The 20937-nt window shown below is 65.8% G+C and overlaps 9 protein-coding genes across 9 annotated transcripts; 5 read left to right on the top strand and 4 right to left on the bottom strand.

Moving 5' to 3' along the window:
- Positions 1–347: 347 nt before the first annotated feature.
- Positions 348–2684, top strand: AMSG_07736 (uncharacterized protein; the record flags this gene model as incomplete). Its single annotated transcript, XM_013900354.1, has 2 exons — positions 348–2317; positions 2417–2684. The coding sequence occupies 2 exons, from the start codon at positions 348–350 to the stop codon at positions 2682–2684; spliced, it is 2238 nt and encodes a 745-aa protein (XP_013755808.1).
- A 175-nt stretch (positions 2685–2859) lies between these two features.
- On the top strand, positions 2860–3197 carry AMSG_07735 (uncharacterized protein; the record flags this gene model as incomplete). Its single annotated transcript, XM_013900353.1, has 2 exons — positions 2860–2909; positions 3002–3197. The coding sequence occupies 2 exons, from the start codon at positions 2860–2862 to the stop codon at positions 3195–3197; spliced, it is 246 nt and encodes an 81-aa protein (XP_013755807.1).
- Positions 3198–3620: 423 nt separating this feature from the next.
- AMSG_07734 (uncharacterized protein) lies at positions 3621–4312 on the top strand (the record flags this gene model as incomplete). Its single annotated transcript, XM_013900352.1, has 2 exons — positions 3621–4260; positions 4293–4312. The coding sequence occupies 2 exons, from the start codon at positions 3621–3623 to the stop codon at positions 4310–4312; spliced, it is 660 nt and encodes a 219-aa protein (XP_013755806.1).
- Positions 4170–6577, bottom strand: AMSG_07733 (uncharacterized protein; the record flags this gene model as incomplete). The annotated part of the gene is made up of 2 exons (XM_013900351.1): positions 4170–6118; positions 6494–6577. 2 exons carry the CDS (start codon positions 6575–6577, stop codon positions 4766–4768), a joined length of 1437 nt encoding a protein of 478 aa, XP_013755805.1. The 3' UTR covers positions 4170–4765.
- Positions 6578–6812: 235 nt separating this feature from the next.
- Positions 6813–10997, top strand: AMSG_07732 (peptidase M23B; the record flags this gene model as incomplete). Its single annotated transcript, XM_013900350.1, has 2 exons — positions 6813–8638; positions 8673–10997. The coding sequence occupies 2 exons, from the start codon at positions 6813–6815 to the stop codon at positions 10813–10815; spliced, it is 3969 nt and encodes a 1322-aa protein (XP_013755804.1). The 3' UTR covers positions 10816–10997.
- Positions 10192–11948, bottom strand: AMSG_07731 (SurF1 family protein). Its single transcript, XM_013900349.1, has 2 exons — positions 11751–11948; positions 10192–11540 (listed from the first exon to the last, which is right to left on the bottom strand). The coding sequence occupies exons 1-2, from the start codon at positions 11826–11828 to the stop codon at positions 10959–10961; spliced, it is 660 nt and encodes a 219-aa protein (XP_013755803.1). The 5' UTR covers positions 11829–11948; the 3' UTR covers positions 10192–10958.
- A 220-nt stretch (positions 11949–12168) lies between these two features.
- On the bottom strand, positions 12169–16374 carry AMSG_07730 (AGC/MAST/MAST protein kinase; the record flags this gene model as incomplete). The annotated part of the gene is made up of 2 exons (XM_013900348.1): positions 12169–16238; positions 16284–16374. The coding sequence occupies 2 exons, from the start codon at positions 16372–16374 to the stop codon at positions 12169–12171; spliced, it is 4161 nt and encodes a 1386-aa protein (XP_013755802.1).
- A 1112-nt stretch (positions 16375–17486) lies between these two features.
- Positions 17487–19574, top strand: AMSG_07729 (uncharacterized protein; the record flags this gene model as incomplete). Its single annotated transcript, XM_013900347.1, has 1 exon — positions 17487–19574. The coding sequence occupies one exon, from the start codon at positions 17487–17489 to the stop codon at positions 19572–19574; it is 2088 nt and encodes a 695-aa protein (XP_013755801.1).
- A 91-nt stretch (positions 19575–19665) lies between these two features.
- AMSG_07728 (hydroxyacyl-Coenzyme A dehydrogenase) lies at positions 19666–20757 on the bottom strand. Its single transcript, XM_013900346.1, has 2 exons — positions 20532–20757; positions 19666–20433 (listed from the first exon to the last, which is right to left on the bottom strand). The coding sequence occupies exons 1-2, from the start codon at positions 20731–20733 to the stop codon at positions 19694–19696; spliced, it is 942 nt and encodes a 313-aa protein (XP_013755800.1). The 5' UTR covers positions 20734–20757; the 3' UTR covers positions 19666–19693.
- Positions 20758–20937: the final 180 nt, after the last annotated feature.

Below are 20937 nucleotides of genomic sequence, written 5' to 3'. Positions count from 1 at the left end.
AGGGACCAACCACCTGCAGAAGGCAGCACAACATGGTGGCCAAGGCAGCCACCACCCCACCCACCGCACACACGCCACCAACACACACACACACACACATCACACACACACACACACACACACACACACACATACATATACACACACATATACATACATACATACGCACACGTACGTACGCACACTGTCACCAACCCCTCCCTCCCCCTCCCTCCTCCCCCTCCTCCCCCGCCACACGTGACGCGCACCCCCACCAACACACACACACTCACCCCCCCTCACCCCCTTACCCCCCCCCCCCCCCCCCCCCCCCCACAACACACACACATACACACACAGATATATATATGAGTGCTGCACCACGATCGCCCATCCGCACGGCGTCTGTGCTGGACTCGGCTACGGCAAAGGCGCAGGCGGCGGCGGCCATTGCAAGAGCTGCTGCCCGAGAGAGCGGAGAGTGTGGGCTGGGGCATGGTAGTGGTCAGGGCCCCGGGCAGGGGCATGGCGGTGGCTTTGGTGACAGTCTGGGCTTGGGGCTGGGCCACGGGCACCATCGCGATGATGACTCGGACAACACGCGGACGTCCGAGGCGAGTGGCTCGGAAGAGCCTGGCCGCAGTTGTGGGAAGGACAAGGGCAAGAAGAAGGGCAAGAAGGGCAAGCGGAGGAAGCGGACGGGCAAGCGGAGAAGGAAGAAGATTGCTGCAAAGCACCACAACAAGCACCACTATGTGGGCGACTACAAGCTGGTCGACCTCATCGGAGAGGGCGCCACCTCGCTTGTCCATCGGGCCGTTCATCGCGTCTCGGGCGCCGTCGTCGCCATCAAGACCATCTCCAAGACCGCCCTCAAGCCTGAGCTCCTTGCCCGCGTATACCAAGAGATCACCATCCTCACCGAGCTCGACCACCCGCACATTGTCAAGCTGCTTGAGGTCATCGATGGAACCAAGGCCCTGCATCTGGTCATGCGCTTCTACAAGGGTGGCGAAGTCTTCTCGGTCGTCAACAAGCACGGCGCCATGCCCGAGGGCTACGCCCGCGAAATCGTCAAGCAGATTGTGTCTGCGCTGGCGTACGTCCACTCCAAGGGCATTGCCCACCGCGACCTCAAGCTGGAGAACATTCTCTGCGACGAGACCTTTTCCAAAGTCACACTTACCGACTTTGGCTACGGTGCTTTTACCGTCACCGAGGCCGGCGATCCGAACCACCTCTCTGCTGCCGTCGGCACCCTCTTCTACGCCGCGCCCGAAGTCATGTTTGGCGGTGGCGAGGGCTACTCGGGCCTCCCGGTCGACATCTGGAGCCTCGGCGTTGTTATCTACTCGATGGTCTGCGGCACGTTCCCCTTCAACGGCGCCAACGTCGACGAAGTCCTCGACGCCATCCGAGAGGCTGCGTACACCGTCCCGGACTCGGTCTCTCCCGAGCTCCACGACCTGCTCGCTCGCATGTTTGAGGTCGATCCACAGGCGCGCATCGACATTGCCGGTGTCAAGGCTCACCCGTGGCTGGTCAAGAACGCGTCGGGCCTCCCCCGCCGCCGCCGCCGCAAGAAGGCCTCGGGTCGCCGCCGCGGCTCGCTCCCGCCGGACGCGCCCACTTCGCTCACCTCACCGCCGGCCTCGCCCGTCGCCGCCTCGGCTCCGCCTCCCAATCGCGTCCTCGACGCCGGATCGTCCCGCAAAAAGTCGCGCGTCGACGCTGCCGCCCAGCTGCCAAACTCGGCGCCGACCACGCCCTTGGGCGCCCAAGAGCGCACGACCTCGCGTGCGCTCGCCAGCGACGGCTCGCCTACCTCGGCATCGCCGCCGGTCCGCGCACTCTACGATGAGGGCGTGAGCCTCGACTCGTCTCGAAACGCCCGCGGCTCGTCCATGTACTCGCTCGATGGTGATTCCGACGACGACGGCGAGGCCAATGCGTCGGGCGTGTCGCTGCCCAAGTTTCTTCGCGCCCGCGCCATGTCGCAGCCCAAGCTCAACGAGATTGTCGACCTTGCGCCAGTTGCCATGTCGACCTCGGATGAGGCTCTCTTTGAGGGCTCGTGGTCGGTCTCGGTCTCGTCGTCAGCCTCGGGCTCGGGCCTTGGCGTCAAGGGCTCCCGCCCACACCGCCGCCACTACCACCACCACCACGCCAAGCGGGCCTCGGGTTCGTGGTCCTCGTCCAGCATCTCCGAGTCGTCCGGTGCCGAAGTCCACAAGCGCCACCACCACCACAAGCACTACCACAAGACCGGTTCGTGGTCGTCATCGTCGTGGATTTCCTACGACGAGCTGCTCGACGACAACGATGACCGTCCCACGCCGTCCACTCCACGCCGCAAGCACCACCACCACCATCACCACCACCGCTCCGCCCCCAACTCGGCCCAAAACTCAGCAGAGGGTCCAGACGCAAGCCGCAGAGAACACTCGGGTGCCGGCTCGTCCTCGGCCTGCTCGTACTACTCGATCGACTCGATCTCCACTTCGCTCTCGTCGGCAGACCACGCCGTTGTCACCTCACCGCACACTGCAACAGCCGATCACGGCTCGTCGTCCATGGCCGACTCGAACTTCCTCCGCATCTCCACACGCTTGCAAGCTTCAGAGACTCCGGTCACCTCGGCCACTGCCTCTCCCTTTATCTCCTCGTCCGAGGTCAGTCCGCTCATCTCCTCGGACGAGGAGTAGCTGCGTGTCGTTGAATCCCTCTCGCATCGCCTCTGTCCACTGCGACTCGGAGAGGCCATCTGTGTCGAACATTACAATGTCGCCCACACCATCACAGGGGCAGGGGGGGGGGAGGGGGGGGGGGGGGGGGGGGGCGACGAGGGTCGGCACGCCATCAGCTGTCTCGACGCCGCCCATGTCCAAGCCGTGGCACTCGCACAACGCATGCTCACGCCTTGCACAAGAGTCGAACGAGGTAAGATAGAGTGGGCAGGGAGGGGTGTGGGTGGGAGGGGAGGAGGGCAGGGGGGGCAGGGGGGGGGGGGGGGGGACACGAGCACGGGCGGCATGGACGACGACGCACTCACGGCCATGGCCATGATGGTGGAGATGAAGTGCCAGATGGAGAACTCGCCCAATGACCCCGAATGCCAGGCGGCGATTGCGGCGTACAAGAAGTGCAGAAAGACGCAGCAGGCCATGCGCAAGGCCGATCGGCGCGCGGGCAAGTCGCCTCCGCGATACAACTCGTGACCAGAGGACGGCTCTATTCTCGCCCTCTCTTCTCGCCCGCCCGCGCCCTGCCGCGTGCACGCTGTGTACTTACTTGGCTCGGTACTGGCCTCCTGTCGTGCCCCGATCTGCCCAGCCTTCCCATCTTGGTTACCCCTAGCCGCGCCCTGTCGCTGCGCCCTGTCGCGTACATTGCCAACTGGAGCTGCAGAGCGCGCTGGAGCTGCAGAGCGCGCTGGAGCTGCAGAGCGTGCTGCCGTCAGCCGCAGTGGAAAGACAAGCGGAAAGACGAGCGCAGGTCAGACGTCTGCCAAGTAACATGCGCGGTATGGGAGCGATGGCGCAGAGGCAGCAGTTGCCACCCAATGGAAGTACGCTTCTCTTTCCAGGCCTGGCGGCAGACTGTGTTGCGACAGGCAGGCAGGGGCGGGAAGGGGCTGACCAATGGCTGCCGAAGGCGAGAGCGTGTTCGATGAGACAGTGGCGGAACTGGAGGCGCTGGTGTGGAACGAAGCAACTCCTGCAGACGCCGCACGGGCTGTTGTGGACCTGCTGCTTGTCCTTGCCCTAAACCGGCGGCTGGCCAGCCCGAGCTCGAATTGGGGCCATTCGCCCGCGGCGGCGAGCGGCGGCGGGCGGACCGGCACGACGTTGGGTGGTGGCGGCGATCGGACCAATGCGGTGCGGAGAGGCAATGTCCGGTTGCAGAGGACCTTGTTTTGTCCGATGGGCGATGCGCGTGCGAGTGCGCTGCTGCGGCTGATCGGATACGTGCCGACGGCGACGACGCCGGCGAGGTTTGCAGCGAGGGAGGCGGTGGGAGCGGCAGCAGGCGGCGACGGCGACGAAGAGCTGTTCTTTGTGGTGGACGATGGGCTGGTTGGCGGCGATGTGCTGCGCGAGGTGGTATCGGGCATCCGCTGGAGTCTGGCGATGCATCGGACGCGGTCGACGAGGCCAGCATCGTGCCCGGACTGGGTAGCGTGGCGGTGCTCACGGAAGGCAGTGTGGCGGGGAGCAGCGAGCCTGGCGTGTGCGCAGTGCCCGCGCGGACGGCACGCCTTCCTCTACGCGCACCATCAAGGTCAGTCGTTGGTGAGCCAGGTGCCGGCGGAGGTGTGGGCGCTGATTTTTAGGCGCTACTTTAGCCGGGCCGAGCTGCAGAGCGTGGTTCTGACCTGCAGGCTCTTTGCCAACGTGGCGCTGACCTCGGTGCGGCACGGGCAGAGGTGCGAGCTATGCCGCCGAGTCGGGCGTGTGTCGCAAGCACGGCCGGCCGATCGGAGCGCGGGAAAGATGTGCTCCGTGTCGTGCAGCGCAAGTTGCACATTGTACGTCCATGCCGGGTGCTTCGAGGCCGAGGTTCAGACCGTGGTGCTCGGTGCGCGGCGAGTCCGTGCCGCCGAAAGCGCGTTCTTTGCCATTCCGTGCCTGCGGGCTGGGTGCTGGTACGGAAGGCTTATCGAGTACGGGCCGGTTGGTGTGCGCGGGCAGGCGGCGAACATGTGGGCGCGATCGAACAGGCTTGGAGCTCTTGTGTCCGCTGCGCTCGAGATGGGCGATGGACCCGAGGACGAAGCGCCGAGCTTCTAGCTTGTAGCGAGCGAGTTGCAGACGGCGACGACGGCGAGGGCGACCGAGGCGGTGAGCTGGCGCTTGATGGCGCGCGGAACCCAGCCCTCGATGTCCGAGGCGAAGAGAGCGGCGACCCGTGTGGCGCCGGACGGAAGCGGTTCGACTAGGAAGCCCGAGGGATAAACAGTCATACGGGCGTAGTCAGGGCGCGGCGGACAGTCGCTGCGCTCGACCGAGACCAGTGCGACGAGCATGGCTGATCCGCGCGGGCCAACTGCTGACAGCGCGGAGAGGACGCAGGCATCGCGCTGCTGGGTGAGCTCGCGCCCGTGGAAGGCCAGGCGCCAGGCGGCCGCGCCGCCACCGAGCTCGGCGAGGCGGGTCGCCGATTCGAACCCGGGGTCCCACTCTGCACGGCGGGTCCAGTCGCTCAGCGCGGCGATGACTGCGTCGACCGGGGCATAGAGCGAGAAAAGAGCGCGGGCGGCTTGGACGCCGTGCGGCATGTCTTTGACCTCGAGAGTGACGCCGTTGGATACCGAGCTGCCGAGCGAGAACGGCTCCCAGCCGGGCGCGTCTGCCGAGAGCGAGGCGTGCAGCGCGGTGCAAGTCTGCAGCAGAAGCTCGCGGTGGGCCTCGGGTGCGTCATCAATGCCGCCAAATGTGACGCCGTCGCCTGCTGCTTCTGCAACTCCTTGCGACGACGACGGCGGTAGCGGTGGCGAGGCGAGACGTGCGGAGGCGGCGGCGGCGGCATACGAGTGCTCGGGTGGGGTGGCGTAGAGCAGACCGTCTTCGCCGGCCCAGGTCCGGTCCGAGCGCGGCGTGCCAAAGTATGAGGCCGGCGATGCTGCGCCTGCAAACGATGATGCGGCAAACGAGGCTGCAGTGCCGTCGGCCGAGACAAACTCGGTGTCGCAGCTGGCAAACGAGGTGCCCGACACAAACGATCCCGAGCCCGAGGCCTCCTCGTCCCCGCTGGTGTACGAGGACGCGGAGGAGGAGGACAAGCGGTGCGAGGCGTAGCCATTGATGGTGCCGCGGGTGCTGCTACCGAGCAGTGGCGCCCGCTGGTCGTCGTCGCCAACGCCCAGCAGGTGCGGCGCAAGAGGCACCGGCGAGAGGTACGAGGTGTACGAGAGAATGTGGCCGACCAGTGTGAGCGGAGGCGCAAACGCGGCCAGTACAAAGGTGGCGATGAGCGCAGCCAGGTGCGGCGACATCGGAAAGTCGAACAGGGCAGCCTTGACAATGGCAAAGACTGCCGATGCGATCAAGACTGCTGCCAGTGTAGGCGACGGGGTTGTTGGCGGCGTGAGGCCACATGCGTAAGCCATTACGATAGCAACGCGGACGAGGACCACCATCTGCAGCCCCAGCCCCAGCCCCAGCCCCAGCCCCACGTGCAGATCAGACCCCGCAGCCGATGATGTTCTCCCACACAGCATGAGTCCCCACCGTTCCCCCCCCCCCCCCCCCCCCCCACCCTTCCTCCTCTCTGCCCATCAGCAGTGAGTGCACCTGCATCAGCAGTGAGTGCACCTCTACAGCGAATGCCATTGTTGCTTTTGGTATTTTTTTTTGGCCTTTTTGCCACTTCCACCAGCCGCACTCCACAGCCCTACACCCTTGGGTGCGCCCCCAACACGCCCAAGCATTTAGAAACCACAAATTACAACGTAGCTATATGTAGCTTGTCACGACAGATGCGTGCGCTCCATGTTCCCCACCTGCAGCGCCACTGTTACCTTGCTCTGCTTTTTTGGAAGGCTCTGGACTGTTTTGCGAATGGCTCGGTCCGTCTTGGCCATGGTCCTCTTGGCCATGGCTCGCTTCTGACTGGGCCATGAGCCATGGCTCGCTCCTGCATGGGCCGTGGCCAATGGCCAATGGGCGATGGGTGATGGTGGAGGTTGCGGGCATGGCATTGTCCTGCACCGGTGTGGGGACGTTAATTATGTGCCCATTCTCGCCTTCCGCAGCTGACCTCGACGGGCATGGGGATGGCGATGGTGGGTGCTGGTGTGGGCGGGTTTGTGTGTGGGCGAGCACTAACATGCGATGGTGTCGCAGACGGCATACGTTCATGCCATCACCTCGCCCCAGCCGGGTGGCACGCTCCTTCCATCCGGGATGGTGTTCGACTGGCCGTTCCCGTCGGGAACTCAGGTAGTGGTCTCGTCAGGCTACGGGCCGAACGCCGGCTCGGCGGGCCACATCTACGTGGATCGGGTTGGGTACACCAATCAGTACTATGGACTGGATCTGTATGTGGGCAACGGGCAGACGCTCGGGACGCCTGTGCTGGCCATGGCGCCCGGTACGATCTTCAAGATCGATGACTGCCGCAACACGTACAACGGGTGCTGCCACGCGCTGCGGGTGGTCATCGACCACGGGCAGGGCGTGCGGACGCTGTACGCGCATCTCGACTCGTTTGCCAACCTGCAGGTCGGCGACACGGTCTGCCGTGGGCAGGTCGTCGGCTATGCCGGCAACACCGGCTGCTCGACCGGCCCGCACCTGCACATCGCCACCACAACCGACGCCGAGGACTACCAGGGCCTGATGGTCTCGGGCTCGTCGACGGTGCCCGAGCCGATGTCGGGCGCCGAGAACATTCAGCAGAACCAGCAGTTCATGTCGACGACGACCATGGTGACCTCTTGCGGCGCCCCGGGTCCGACGCCCGCGCCGACCCCAACGCCGCCGCCGACGCCGTCGCCGACGCCTGCGCCGACTCCGACCCCATCGCCGGGCACCCCGTGCTCTGGCACGGTCTTCCTCTCGGGCACCTCGGGCCGGATCTCGATCCCCGACCCTTACGACCCGGCTGGCACCTACGGCCACAACCTCGATTGCCGCTGGACATGGACCCACCCGCTCTCGGCCCAGGTCTCGTTCAACGTCATTCACTTCAACACTGAGCCCGACTACGACTGGGTGTATCTCACCGACACGGCGCCGTCGTCGTGGCAGTACACCGGCTCACCGACCGCACTGCCGACGATTGGCGGTGACGGCACGTTCCGCTTTGTGAGCGATGGCAACACCGCCGAGGCGGGGATTGTTGTCGACTGGACCGTGTCGGGTACCACGCCGGCGCCGACTCCGTCGCCGACTCCGTCGCCGACTCCGTCGCCGACTCCGTCGCCGACTCCGGCACCGACTCCGTCGCCGGCGCAGTGCTCAGGCACGATCACCATCTCGTCCGGCACCTCGGGCACGATCACGGTCCCGACGCCGTTCTCGACCTCGACCTACTACGGCAACGACCTTGACTGCACGTGGGACTTCCAGTTCCCGTCGACGTCATCCATCTCGCTGACGGCGGCCGAGTTCAACACCGAGGCTGGCTACGACTATGTCACGCTCTCGACGGGCCAGCAGTACGCAGGCACGTCGATCCCGACGATGGCATCGATTCCCGGCAACGGCAACATCCGGTTCACCTCCGACTCGAACACGGTCGGCAACGGATTTGTCATCAACTGGTCGGTGAGCAGTGCGACCCCGTCGCCGACTCCGTCACCAACCCCGTCGCCGACTCCGTCACCAACCCCGTCACCGACTCCGTCGCCGACTCCGGCACCGACTCCGTCGCCGACTCCGGCTCCAGGCACCCCGTGCTCTGGCACGGTCTTCCTCTCGGGCACCTCGGGCCGGATCTCGATCCCCGACCCTTACGACCCGGCTGGCACCTACGGCCACAACCTCGATTGCCGCTGGACATGGACCCACCCGCTCTCGGCCCAGGTCTCGTTCAACGTCATTCACTTCAACACTGAGCCCGACTACGACTGGGTGTATCTCACCGACACGGCGCCGTCGTCGTGGCAGTACACCGGCTCACCGACCGCACTGCCGACGATTGGCGGTGACGGCACGTTCCGCTTTGTGAGCGATGGCAACACCGCCGAGCGGGGATTGTTGTCGACTGGACCGTGACAACGGGTTTGTCATCAACTGGTCCGTCGGCGCTGGGACGCCAGCCCCGACGCCGGCCCCGACCCCGACCCCCTCGCCGCCGGCGCAGTGCTCCGGCACGATCACCATCTCGTCCGGCACCTCGGGCACGATTACGGTTCCGACGCCGTTCTCGACCTCGACCTACTACGGCAACGACCTTGACTGCACGTGGAACTTCCAGTTCCCGTCGACGTCATCCATCTCGCTGACAGCGGCCGAGTTCAACACCGAAGCCAACTACGACTTCCTGACTCTCTCGACGGGCCAGCAGTACTCGGGCACCTCGATCCCGACCATCGCCTCGATTCCCGGCAACGGCAACATCCGGTTCACCTCCGACTCGAACACGGTCGGCAACGGGTTTGTCATCAACTGGTCCGTCGGCGCTGGGACGCCGGCCCCGACGCCGGGCCCGACCCCGACGCCTGGTCCTGGCCCCGCCCCGCCCCCGGTCACCGTCACCGTGAGTTCTGCGTCTGCGCTCACCAACGCTATCGCCAACGCCTCGCCGGGCGACGTCATCGGCATCTCGGGCTCGATTACCTTCAACTCGCTACGCCGTATCTCGTGCTCGCGCTCGGGCACGTCGTCGAACCCGATCACCGTCCGCGGCCTCCCTGGCCACAAGCTCTACTTTTCGCACTCGTCCAACTACGTCGAGGGCTTTGTGGTCACCGCCAAGTACTGGACCTTTGAGGACCTCGACATCACCGGCACGTGCTCGGACCACGACTACTGCGAGCACGCGTTCCACGTTCAGGGCGACGCTGACTTTTTCGTCATGCGCCGTTGCGTCATCCGCGACTTTAACGCCCAGATCAAGTCAAACATCGGGAGCGGCCAGTTCCCCGACGACTGCCTCCTCGAGCACAACGAGTTCTACAACACCGGCGGGCGCCGGACCTCGGCGCCGGTCACCCCGGCCAACATCGACGGTGGCGAGCGGTGGATTGTCCGCAACAACTACTTCCACGACGCGTGGAAGGACGGCGGCAACACTATCTCGTACCAGTCGTTCATGAAGTCCAACGGCGCCGACGGCATCTACGAGGGCAACCTCATCGCCTGTTCGGTCCTCCACTCGGGCGGCGTGCGCATCGGTATTTCGTTTGGCGGCGGCGGCACGTCGCCAGACTCGGTGTGCGGGCAGGGGACATGCAACCCGGAGCACCGCCGCGGCACCATGCGCAACAACGTGATCATCAACTGCGCCGCCATCGGCATCTACCTCAACGAGGCGCGCGACACCAAGATCTACAACAATGTTTTGTTCAACACCGACGGTATCGACGTGCGGTTCGACACCTCGACCGCCGACATCCGCAACAACATCATCGCCGGTGGCGACATCTCCGACCGCAACGGCGGCTCGTCCACCAGTGGCTCCAACTGGCTCACCACCGTTGCCGCCGCCCGCAGCGCCTTTGTCGATGCGGACAACGGCGACTTCCGCCTCTCGGGCGACACCTCGCAGCGGTCTAACTTTATCAACGCTGGCGTCTCGCTCTCGCAGGTCACTAACGACTTCTGCCGGCGCTCCCGGAGCTCGCCGCACGACATCGGCGCGGTCGACTACGCGCAGGGGGCTTGCGACACGTCGAACCCACTGACGGTGACCGGCCCGGCTGGCGGTGCCGGCGCCCAGCAGGGTGCGTCGGTCCAGTCCAAGTCGACGCCGGCCATGTCGCCGACTGCGACGTATGCCACGGTCGCCGGTTCAGGCTTTGCGCTCATTGCGGTGGGCGCCATCGCGCTGGCGGTGCTTGTGCGGTCGCGGCGGCGGCGGTCGCGGGCAGCCGCGGCGCGCGACGCGGACGCGGCTGCTCTCGAGCTCGTGGCGTGGGGCATCGCGCCGACCGACGCGGTGCCCGAGCCGGAGTCCAAGGCTCCGACGCTTCCGCCGCCGCCTGCGCCTGGCATTGTGGCGACTCGGCGTGCGATGCGGTACGCGTTTGCTGGCACCGAGACCGACGAGCTGGCGTGCGCCGAGGGCGACCAGGTCGAGGTGCTTGAAGAGTTTGATGACGGTTGGTGCAGGGCGCGCAACGTGAGCAGCGGGCTCACCGGCGTTGTTCCGCTCAACTACCTGATGTAGCGTGCTGGACGCTCGCAGGCGCTGCCCGCCTCTGGTGCGCCGGAAGCGCTCGTTTGCCGGCAACCGCAGGAACTGGCAGCACGGGAGATTTTGATAGCGAGTTGTAACACACACGCGGCCTCCTGCGCAGCAAGAGCCAACGCTCACAGCGGGCGGCGGAGGTACATGACCGAGGTGGCGAGCGCGAGGGCGTACCAGGTGGCAGCGTAGTGCCAGTGGTTGTTAGGCACCGAGATGACGGTGACGCCCGGGCGAATGGGCGAATCGTCAGCCGGCTCGTCGGTGGGCAGAGGCGCGCCGGCCTCGACAACAAACGGGAGAACGTCGAGGGTTTCAACGAGCGCGTCGATGTCGCGCCAGTACCAAGTCCCGGACTCGGGCTTGTTGTCGGGGGTAAACGAGTTGGGCCGCTCGGTGGCGCGCAGGATGCCGGCGACCGCAACGCGGCCATCGACGAGCGAGTCGCGACGAGAGTCCTGCGGCATGAGCTCGCGCGGGACAAAGCCACGATTGACAAGAACCCGCGAGCCGTCGTCGCGAACTAGCGGGGTGAGAACGTGTGCCCCAGGCTCACCATCCCACAGCTTGGGCACCATCAGAATCTCAGCCGAGTGGTCAAAGCTGCCGTGGGTGACCACGCGGGTGTACTCGAGCTCATTCTCGACCTCTTCGCGCGTCGGCGTAGCCAGCGGCATTGGCTCGTGCTCAATACGCTGGGCCACACGCTGGGAGCGAGAGCGCGTGCGATCGAGGCCAGTGGAGAGTCATCAATTGTGTTGCGCCCGTCATGGTCCGGTATCAGACAGCACATAGAGCCGAGACGGTGGCAGCAAGTCGGCCGATTCCAGCAGGACACACATGAGTCACACCCACCACCCACACGACCCTCCCCCCCTCCCCCCCCCCCCCCTCCTTCCTTCCTCTCTCTCACGTACATCCAACAGATCCTGCTTCCACTGGTGGCGATAGACCTGCCACGTGCCCAGGCCGGCAAAGGTGATCGGCAGGACCATCAACCACTTGCTGGCACGGCCACTCCCTGCCGCCGACCCACCACCACCACCACCACCACCACCACCACCACCACCACCAGCACGGGCAGTCGCACCACTACCAGCACTAGCACCGCCTCCTCCACCACTGCCTCTACTGCCTTTACTGACAGTCGTAACAGTCCGCCGCCCGCCAAGTCCAAGTGCCATGCGCAGCCCGCTGCCGCTCACTCGGAACATCGGCTGTCGTCACCGGCGTTGAGTGGTCGGCTGATTGCTGCTGAAGGCGCTGCGATGCGCGTCATTGACTCAATGTGCTTCTCCGCGCCACTTGGTTTCTGTGTTCACTCAGCTTGGCTGGCTACATGTTCGGTGAGATCGAGAGCTCCCGCGACTCGCCGGACTCGTCGGAGCGATCGGCTTGGATGACTAGCAGCCGGTCGCGGAGGTCGGCCAGGTGCGAGGTCGACGACGAGTTGGAGAGTCCCGGGCCGCTGGCGAGGTCGCTCATGTGCGGCGGGACGCCGGAAAACGAGGCGGTGCGCGAGTGCGGTCGCGAGGTCTTGGGCGACGCCATAGCCACTTCGTTGTTCTTCTTCAGCAGTGCACGCTTGTTGACGACGGCAAAGTCTGAGAGGTCGAGGACGGCGTCGTCGTCGCCGGCTTGGTCGCCGCCGCTGCCAGCGTCGTCTGCGACCTCGTCGTCGAGGTTCGGGCGGGCAAGGATCGAGTCCGATGCGGGGCCGCCAAAGGCAAAGCCATCAAAGACGCCGTACTTGGGCGGCCCGCCCGAGCGGCGGCTGCGCGCGGGCGGCGCCGACTTGGCGGTCGCCAGCTCCGGCGACATCGGCGGTGGGCGGAGCTCCTCGAGCACCCGGTGCTGGTGGTCGTCGTCCTCGGCGACCTCGCGGAGCTCGGCCTCGTCTAGCCTCGACTTGCCCGAGCGGTCGTCGTGGTACGAGAGGTCCTCGGCGTCGACCGGCTTGGGCACAAACGGCGCCTGGCCTTGGTGGACTGTGGCCCAGTCGATGCCGCGGAACCATGGGTGGGCCTTGACCTCGTCCGCGCCGCACGCGCCGAGCCGTTCCTCGGGCTGCAGCACCAGCAGGCGGTCGGTAAAATCGCGCGCCTCCTCGGACATGTCCTCGGGCACCGCCGGCCACCCGCCGACCACGTTGCGCTCGACAATGTTGGCAAAGAGGAGCTCGATCGAGTCGGCATGGAACGGCGGGAGGCCGACAAGGAGCTCAAAGGTCACACACCCAAGCGCCCACCAGTCGACGTGATGTGCGTGGCCGGTACCGAGAATGATCTCCGGAGCGAGGTAGTCGGGCGTGCCGACGTTCGAGTTGTGGCGCCGCTCGCTGTCGACAGGGCCCAACATGCCCGATGCCGGCGACTCGGGCACCTCGGTGCCCCCTTCGTCCGAGTACGACGAGACAACGTTGTGCAGTGGGTGGTCCGTCATCATGCCGCGGAACGAGAGGCCAAAGTCGATGAGCTTGAGGTGGCCCTTAGAGTCGACGAGCAGGTTCTCTGGCTTGAGATCACGATGGACAATGCCGTGCGAGTGGAGGTAGTCGAGGGCAGAGACAACCTCGGCCACGTACTGCCGCGCGTGCGCCTCCTCCAGCGCGCCAAACGCCGACAGGAGCGCCAGCACGTCGCCGCCGTTGAGGTACTCCATCACGAGGTACAGGTTGCGCTGCGACTGAAAGGCAAAGTAGAGCGTGACCAGAAACGGTGCGTCGTGCACGTCCGAGAGGATGTCGCGCTCCGCCCGCGCATACTGCAGCTGGTTCTTACGGGCAAGATCCTTTTTCTTGATCACCTTGATGGCGTACAGGTCACCGGTTGTCCGCTTCCGCGCGAGATACACCCTCCCATACGCCCCGGCGCTAATCCGGTCGATGATCTTGAACTCGCGGATGGTGGGCACGCCCATGAGGCCCGAGCCGCTTGACGACCGCCGCGTGTGGCCCTTTTGCGCCGCCAGCGCCCTTTGGGCCACACTCGTCGGCGCCGTCGGCACCGGGTTTCCTGCCGGCGGCGTGAGGATGTTTGGCTGCGACGCTGCTCGCGTCACCCAAACCGTGTGCTCCGGATTCCGTGCGTGGCCCGACTCGGCCGCAGACTCGGCCGCCTTGGTCTTGGCAGACAGTAGCGCCTGCATCTTGGTCTCCAGCAAGCTGCACGCCTTGTCGATGAGCTTCTCGAGTGAGAGCTGCGTCACCACCGAAAGATCCACTTTGTCGGCGTGCGATCGGAGGACGTCGACCGCCATCGAAGCCGACGTGATGGCGTCGTCGTACGAGACCGAGTTCTCGTTGATACCCAGGTTGATGATGGTGTCTGCCACCAGCCGCAGCAGCGAGAGCTGCTGCTTGGCCCGCGCGTGTGCAGGCTCGGTCCGCCCGTCCTCTCTCAGCTCCGACGCACCAGGTGCCTTGAGCCCGGACTCCAGCGCCTCTATGTGCGGCTTGAGCTTGCGCAGCTGCCCGATGAGCCGCAGGTCAACCGAGCCGGCCTTTTCCTCGTCCTCGGCAATGGCGAGGCAGGTCCGCGAGTGCGCAGGCAGGTCCGGCACCTGTTGCTCACAGATGCGGCAGAGCAAGAGCTGCGGCACGTCCACGTCGGCCAGCTTGCCGGCGAGCGGCGTGTTTGGCGGTGGGAGCGGGGCTGAGACGGGCGTTGATGCCGTCGTCGTCGACGTCGTTGTTGTTGCCGTTGTCGCTGTGCTCGGCGTCTTGGCACCCTTGGCTTGGGCCTGCTCCAGTGGCAGCTCTCCAAGCGCGGGAATGAGCACGTTGTTGGCGTTGACACCGGCGGCGTCCGACTCCCCGGAGGGTGCCTTTTGCAGCTCTGGCGACTCCAGCGGAGACTCGCTCTCGATTGGCCTTGCTCCGTCGGCAGCACTTGCGGCGATCCGCGACGGCGGGAGCGTTCCTTTGCGCGACCAGCGCTTGCCAATCTTACGGAGGAGGCCAAAAAAGCCAGTGGTCGACTTGTCGAGCACAGGTGTGTTCTCACCCGACGACGGGTCGAGCCGTGGCGAGACTTCGCGCGAGCGGGGCGCGGCAATCCGCAGCGTGCTCGGGTCGACAATGGCCGGCGACGAGGTCGAGGCGCGCGGTGGCGAGTGCGGGGAGTCGGCGCCGCCCATCTTGTTGCTACAGGAGTGCATGTCAAGTGGCGGGAGGCCCGGAACATCACGCGGAGTGATAGTGGCTGACGAGACCGAGGCCGACGCCGACGCTGAAGCCGAGCCGGTCGTCGAGTACAGCGGCGCACCGGGGTCGTAGCGCGGCGTCGGCGTGGCCGAGTGCAGCTCGCGGGCTGCCCGCGGCGAGACGACCGATACCACGCGGTGGCGCTCAGGCGGCGAGGCCAACTGCAGAATGGCGGTGTACGCGAGGTCCTCGAGGACAGCGGCAATGGCTGCCGCGGAGAAGAGGACCGGGTACAGCGCGCGCTTGGCCGGACAAGCCGGGTCCCATGCGCGCAGGTACTGATGGAGGAGCTCGGTTCGAAAGTCGGGCTTCTCCACCACAATGCGCTCGACGTCGTAGTCGGACAGCTCGTCAATGAGCGCGAGCACCGAGCTCGCATTGGTGTGGCAGAGCACAAAGGCGGCACCGGCTGACCCGCCCTTGGGCGTCGTGCCGCGGGCGGGCGGCGGCGGTGGCTGCGCGCCAGCGGCCTTGAGCGCCCGCTTGAAGGCCTTGGCGTCGCGGAGGAACGCGGTCCGCGCACGCTGCAGTCGCGCAATGCTCGTCTTGGACACTGCAGTGTCGCCCGAGATCGAGCGGTGAGCGTGCGGCCGCGGCGCGGCACCCGGCTGCGATGACTCGGTCAGGGTCCGGCTCCGGCGGCCGGTGATGTCGAGGGGGGGGATGGCGAGGCCGATGGCGTCGGCAGTGGCAGCGACATCGCCAGGTGACGACGGCGGCGGCATGACGTGCGACGGCGGCGGGGAGAGCGAGCGGATAAGAGCCTTGCGGGCGCGCATCCGTGACGGGCGCGCAGCCATCGTCGACGCACGCTGTGTCCGAAGCATGCCGCTTGGTGGCCCGCTGCTTCCATCACTCGTGTTTTCCGGCTCGTCATCCGAATCCGGCTGCCCGCGTGGGGTCTGCACCGGGGAGCAGTCGGGCGACGAGACCGGCTCGGGCTTGGACGGCTCGTGCGGAATCGAGAGGTTCGCAAACGAGACCAGCGAGTTTTCCTTTGGCGGCGGCGAGGGGAGCGAGGGAGTCGACTCGCTCAGCACCGAGTGACCGCCAAACTGCGGAATGAGGTCCATGTCTGATGCCGGTGAGCGAGGGCCATCGTCCGACGCTTCCTCCGACATTGAGGCGTACTCGTACTCGGAGACCAAATGCGGAGGGAATATCCTGGGAGCAAGCAGGTTGTGTCCCCTGGCTGAGAGCACTGTGGTAGAAGGGCCAGCGGTGGGCAAGGTTGAGGTGCTCATACTCGGCGGAGACTGCAGCATCTGTCGATACGAGGCCCTCGGCGAGGTCAGCGAGGTGGAGATCATGACCTCTGGCGTGGGGGTGCTGTGCATGGCGGAGGGAGAGGGTGAGAGGGAGGAGGGGGGGGGGGAGGGGGAGGGGGAGGACAGGTAGGGAGGAGGCAAGGGGGGGGGGGAGGGGGAGGGAGGGGAGGGGAGGGGAGGAGGGGGAGGGACTGTACCTTGTGGTGGTGATGAAGGGGTGGTGGGCAGGGGCATGCCGCGAGTGCAGAAGGTCTTCCCCTCGCTCCTCGGTGGCATCCTCAAAGTCGCGGTAAATGATCTGGGAGAGAATGGAGGTGTTGTGGCCATGCTCACCTCGTACGCCTTTACCTCCTCCTCCTGACATGGTATATAAATGATATGTATGTGTCTCTCTCTCTTCCCCCCTGGTAAGAGGTAGCCCCCGTGGGGAGGTAGTCGGGTGCCCCCCTCCCCCCTCCCCCCCTCCACGTCCCATCTCTCGGTGGGTGGAACCCAGTCGACCAAAATGACGTGACACATGGCCGAACGCCCAACCACTGGCGAGCGAGTCTGCTCACATGTGACGTAGGCTCGAACACCCGAACGATGAATAATAGCCATCTCCGGAGGGGGGATGGGGTACGAGGGGGGGGGGAGCTAGCACGTGCGCTGGGCATTGCTTGCGTTGCAAGAATTTGATGGGGATGGGGGGGATGGGAGGGGGGTGGGAGGGGGGTGGTAAGGGGAATGGGAGAAGGCGATGACGATGATGATGATGATCGCCTGCTGCGTTGCGGCCATGAATGCGGCTATGGTTGCGCCCAAGGTGGCGACTTTGCCGCTTGGTTGCACCCAAGATAGCGATCGTGGTGGCCGCCCAAGGTTGCACCCGTGGCTGTGGCTCATCACCCTGTTGCTGCGGGCACTGATCTGGGCTCTCTCAGACATCCGTAACCAGCCACCAAACACAAACACATCAATGTGCATCACCCATGTCCCGATCCCCCCTCCCCCCCTCCCCCCCCCTCCGTCCGGCTGGACAGCCCGTTTTGCGACTCGGCGGAAATCTTTGGTTTCAAGCGAGTGAGCGACCTACCGAGAGGGTATGGGGGAGGGGGGGGGGGGGGGAGGGGAGGGGGGGAGGGGGGCAGACTTTGTGTGCAGAAGGTACTTGACGTACACGACTACAGTCTCTACCAGTCATGACCACTCGCCGTCGCAGCCGTCGCAACCCGTCCCCGTCGCCCGAGCCGGCCGCGGAGGAGCAACCGCAGCAGCAGCAGCAGCAGCAGCAGCAGCAGGAGCAGGAGCAGCAGGCGAGGCCGACGACCACGACGACGGCAGCTGCTGGCGACATGGACGTGGTGGAGCAGGCTCAAGTCAACGAGCCCACCCAGGGTGGTCAGAGCGAGGCACAGGAGCAGCAGCAGCAGCAGGAGGCCGTGGCCCAGGCGGGCGGTGACGACGACGCAGCCGGCAGCAGCGCTCCGGTGGCAGAGATGCAGGTCACCGAGGAGACGAACAATGATGTTGGTCGGTATGATGATGATGAGGAGAACGGCGGCGAGTCGCGGAAGCGTGGTCGCGATGACGAGGACAACGACGACGGCGAAAACGGCGGCGTCGAGGCCAGCGGCGAGGCCAACGGTGAGGGCCGGAGCGAGAAAAAGGCCAAGAACCTCGAGGGCGAGGCGGTGCCGGCAGGCGACGATGCAGTTCGCCGTGGCGGTCGCCCGCCCAAGGGAGAGCGCAAGCCGCAGCCGCCGGCCGAGCCCACCCCGATTCTCTTCCTCCGTCCAGTGCCCAAGACCGCGACCGACGACGAGATCTCGGACGCAGTGGGCAAGTTTGCCCGTGTCCTCGGCGTCAACTTTCTCCGCAGGGGCCTCGCCTTTGTCGAGCTCGAGTCGAGCGCAGAAGTCGACCGCTTTGTTGACCTTGTTGGGCCCAACGGTTCGGAGAAGCTCATTATCGGCGGCCAGGTCATCGAGGCCGAGCGCTCGCGGCGCTCGACGCTGCGCAAGGCCAAGGCCAAGAAGGAGTCGGCCAACGGCGACCGCGGTGGCGACCGCGCCAGTGAGCGTGGCGGCGACCGTGGCGGCGACCGTGGCGGCTACGGCGACCGTGGTGGCTACGGCGACCGCGGTGGCTACGGCGACCGCGGTGGCTACGGCGACCGCGGTGGCTACGGCGACCGCGGCGGCTACGGCGACCGTGGTGGCTACGGCGACCGTGGTGGCTACGGCGACCGTGGCTCGGGCGGCCTGATGGATCCGCCTGGCTCGTCGCGTGGCGGCGGCCGCCGGCTGCAGACAAGCATCCTTCACGTTCGGGTCTCTGAGCTCCGGTACGACATTGACGCGGACGTCATCCACGCGCTCTTTTCGCGGGCCGGGCTTGTCGACAAGATCTGCCTCTTTGAGCGGCGCGGCGAGGTGGCCGGCTTTGTGCAGATGGCGTCTCCCGACGAGGCGTTTGAGGCCATGGACCGCTTCGATCGCAACGAAATCTACAAGGGGTGCTGCTACCTCCGTGTGGAGCCGGCCAAGAAGAAGTCGATCCAGATCAAGCGCGACACGCGGATGGAGGTCGACTACACCCGGCGCGGTTACGGCGGCGGCGGCGGCGGTGGCGGTGGCTTCCGTGGCCCGTCGCCACCCCCGCCTCCGCCGGCGCGTGGCCCGTCGCCGCCTCCGCCGGCGCGCGGCCCCTCTCCGCCGCCGCCGGCGAGTGCCGGCGGACGTGCCAACTCGACAGTGCTCGAGGTGCGGGGCGTGAGCTCGCAGACCGCGTACGACGACCTGTTCAACGTCATTGGCGCGTTTGCCGACGTCCGTGCCATCGCGCGTGACGGCGAGGCCTTTCTGGTCGACGTCGACACGCTGGCACAGGCCGATGCGGTGCTGGAGTTCCTTGCGGGTGCACATGGGCTTGGTGGGCGGCTGGACATTGCTTGCGTGCCTGGTGACGCGCTCTCGCGGGCGGTGGAGCTCAAGGCGTACACCGAGCGCGACGGGCACCGGTTCAAGGGCGACTTTTCGCCGTCGCGGGTCGGCCCGGTTGTGCCGACCATCTACATTGACGCGCCCGGGTGCTCGCGCGACGAGGTCCGCGACGCGGTGACCGGGGTCATCGGCGCCGACGGCGTTGTGTCGATCGCCGACTCCCGCCGGGTCGACGAGTACGATCTGACGCTCGCCAACCCGGGCCAGTCGCTCGATGTTCTCGGCGCGCTCCACCGGACGCGGCTGGCCAACTCGACCCAGAGCGTGCACGTCGGCTTTGCTTGAGCAAGCAAGCAAGCAAGCGCGCGAGCGGGAGTGGGAGAGAGAGAGTGTGTGTGTGAGTGAGTGAGTTGTGTGCGTGTGCGTGCGCACGTCATGACCAGACGATGGCTTTATTACCTTGTCTAGTACTTGTAGAAGCCCTCGCCGTTCTTGCGGCCAAACTTGCCGTCCGAGACAAGCTTGTCAATGGCAGGCGTGGCGTTAAAGGTGTCGCCGTGGGTGCGGACCCACGAGTTGATGATGAGGGCGGCGGTGTCGAGGCCGATGACATCGAGGAGCTCGAATGGCCCCATGGGCATGCCAGCGCCGAGCTTCATAGCCTTGTCGATGTCTTCCTTGGACGCGTCGCCACGCTCCATCATGTCGACGGCCGACTGGAGGTACGGGACAAGGAGGCGGTTGACGACAAAGCCGGGCGTGTCCTTGCACACAATCGGCTCCTTGCCGACCTCGGCGGCAAACTCACGGAGGGCGTCGGCAGTGGCGTCCGAGGTCTCGTCGGTCTTGATGACCTCGACCAGCTTGAGCATAGGCACCGGGTTGAAAAAGTGCAGACCGCCGAAGCGCTCGGGACGGACGCCGTTGCAAATCGAGTTGACCGAGAGCGACGAGGTGTTAGTGGCAAAGATGCACTCGTCGTCGGCGTACTGCTGCGCCACGCCAAAGATCTGCCGCTTGGTCTCGGGATCCTCGTACACCGCCTCCACAAGCAGATCCGATCCCTTGAGCGCTTCCTCCATCGACGAGGTAAAGGTGATGCGAGCCATAACATCGGCTACAGCAGCATCCACATCCGCTTCCTTCTTCAGCACTCGCTTGAGCGAGCCCTCGATAGCCGCCTTGCCGCGGGCGAGGTTCTCCTCTGTGACAAGGGCGGGCGGGGAGGGGGCGAGGTGAGAGGCAGCGGACAGGGGGAGGGGAGAGGGGTGAGAGCAACGGGGTGATGAGAGGTGAGCGTACCCGAGAGATCGACCAGGCGGACGTCCTTGCCATGATGGGCCGAGACCTGGGCAATGCCAGCGCCCATGATGCCCGAGCCGACAATGGTGACGGCGGCAATGCCCGAGGCATGGGCGAGCGAGCTGCGAGTGGCAGAGGCAGAGGCAGAGGCAGCAGCAGCAAGTGCAGGCGCAGCAGCAGCAGATGACAGAGACCGGAGCATGGGCGTAGAGTGAGTTAGGTGGTCGTCGCCCGTCGCCGCCCGTCGTCGTGTTCGTCGTGTTCGTCGTGTTCGTCGTCGGTCGCTGGCCGGCAGCAATCAGCGTGAATGACACGCGTGCCGACGCGGTCCGCCGTATCTGCAGAATCTTGGCCCTTCCCAGCACCCGGCAGGACAGAGACACTTGACGCCGACGGCCACAGCTGA

The sequence above is a fragment of the Thecamonas trahens genome, assembly GCF_000142905.1.
Source record: "Thecamonas trahens ATCC 50062 unplaced genomic scaffold supercont1.37, whole genome shotgun sequence".
Taxonomy (NCBI): Eukaryota; order Apusomonadida; family Apusomonadidae; genus Thecamonas; species Thecamonas trahens.
Note: the sequence above shows the minus strand (reverse complement) of the source record. Positions and strands in the feature narration are given on the sequence as shown.

Coding starts and splice junctions, on each gene's coding strand:
- AMSG_07731 (XM_013900349.1), bottom strand. CDS start 11,828: ATGGTCCTGCCGATCACCTTTGCCGGCCTGGGCACGTGGCAGGTCTAT. Junction 11,541..11,750: donor GGAAGCAGGATCTGTTGGAT/GTACGTGAGAGA, acceptor TCTCGCTCCCAG/CGTGTGGCCCAGCGTATTGA.
- AMSG_07728 (XM_013900346.1), bottom strand. CDS start 20,733: ATGCTCCGGTCTCTGTCATCTGCTGCTGCTGCGCCTGCACTTGCTGCT. Junction 20,434..20,531: donor CCGCCTGGTCGATCTCTCGG/GTACGCTCACCT, acceptor CCCTTGTCACAG/AGGAGAACCTCGCCCGCGGC.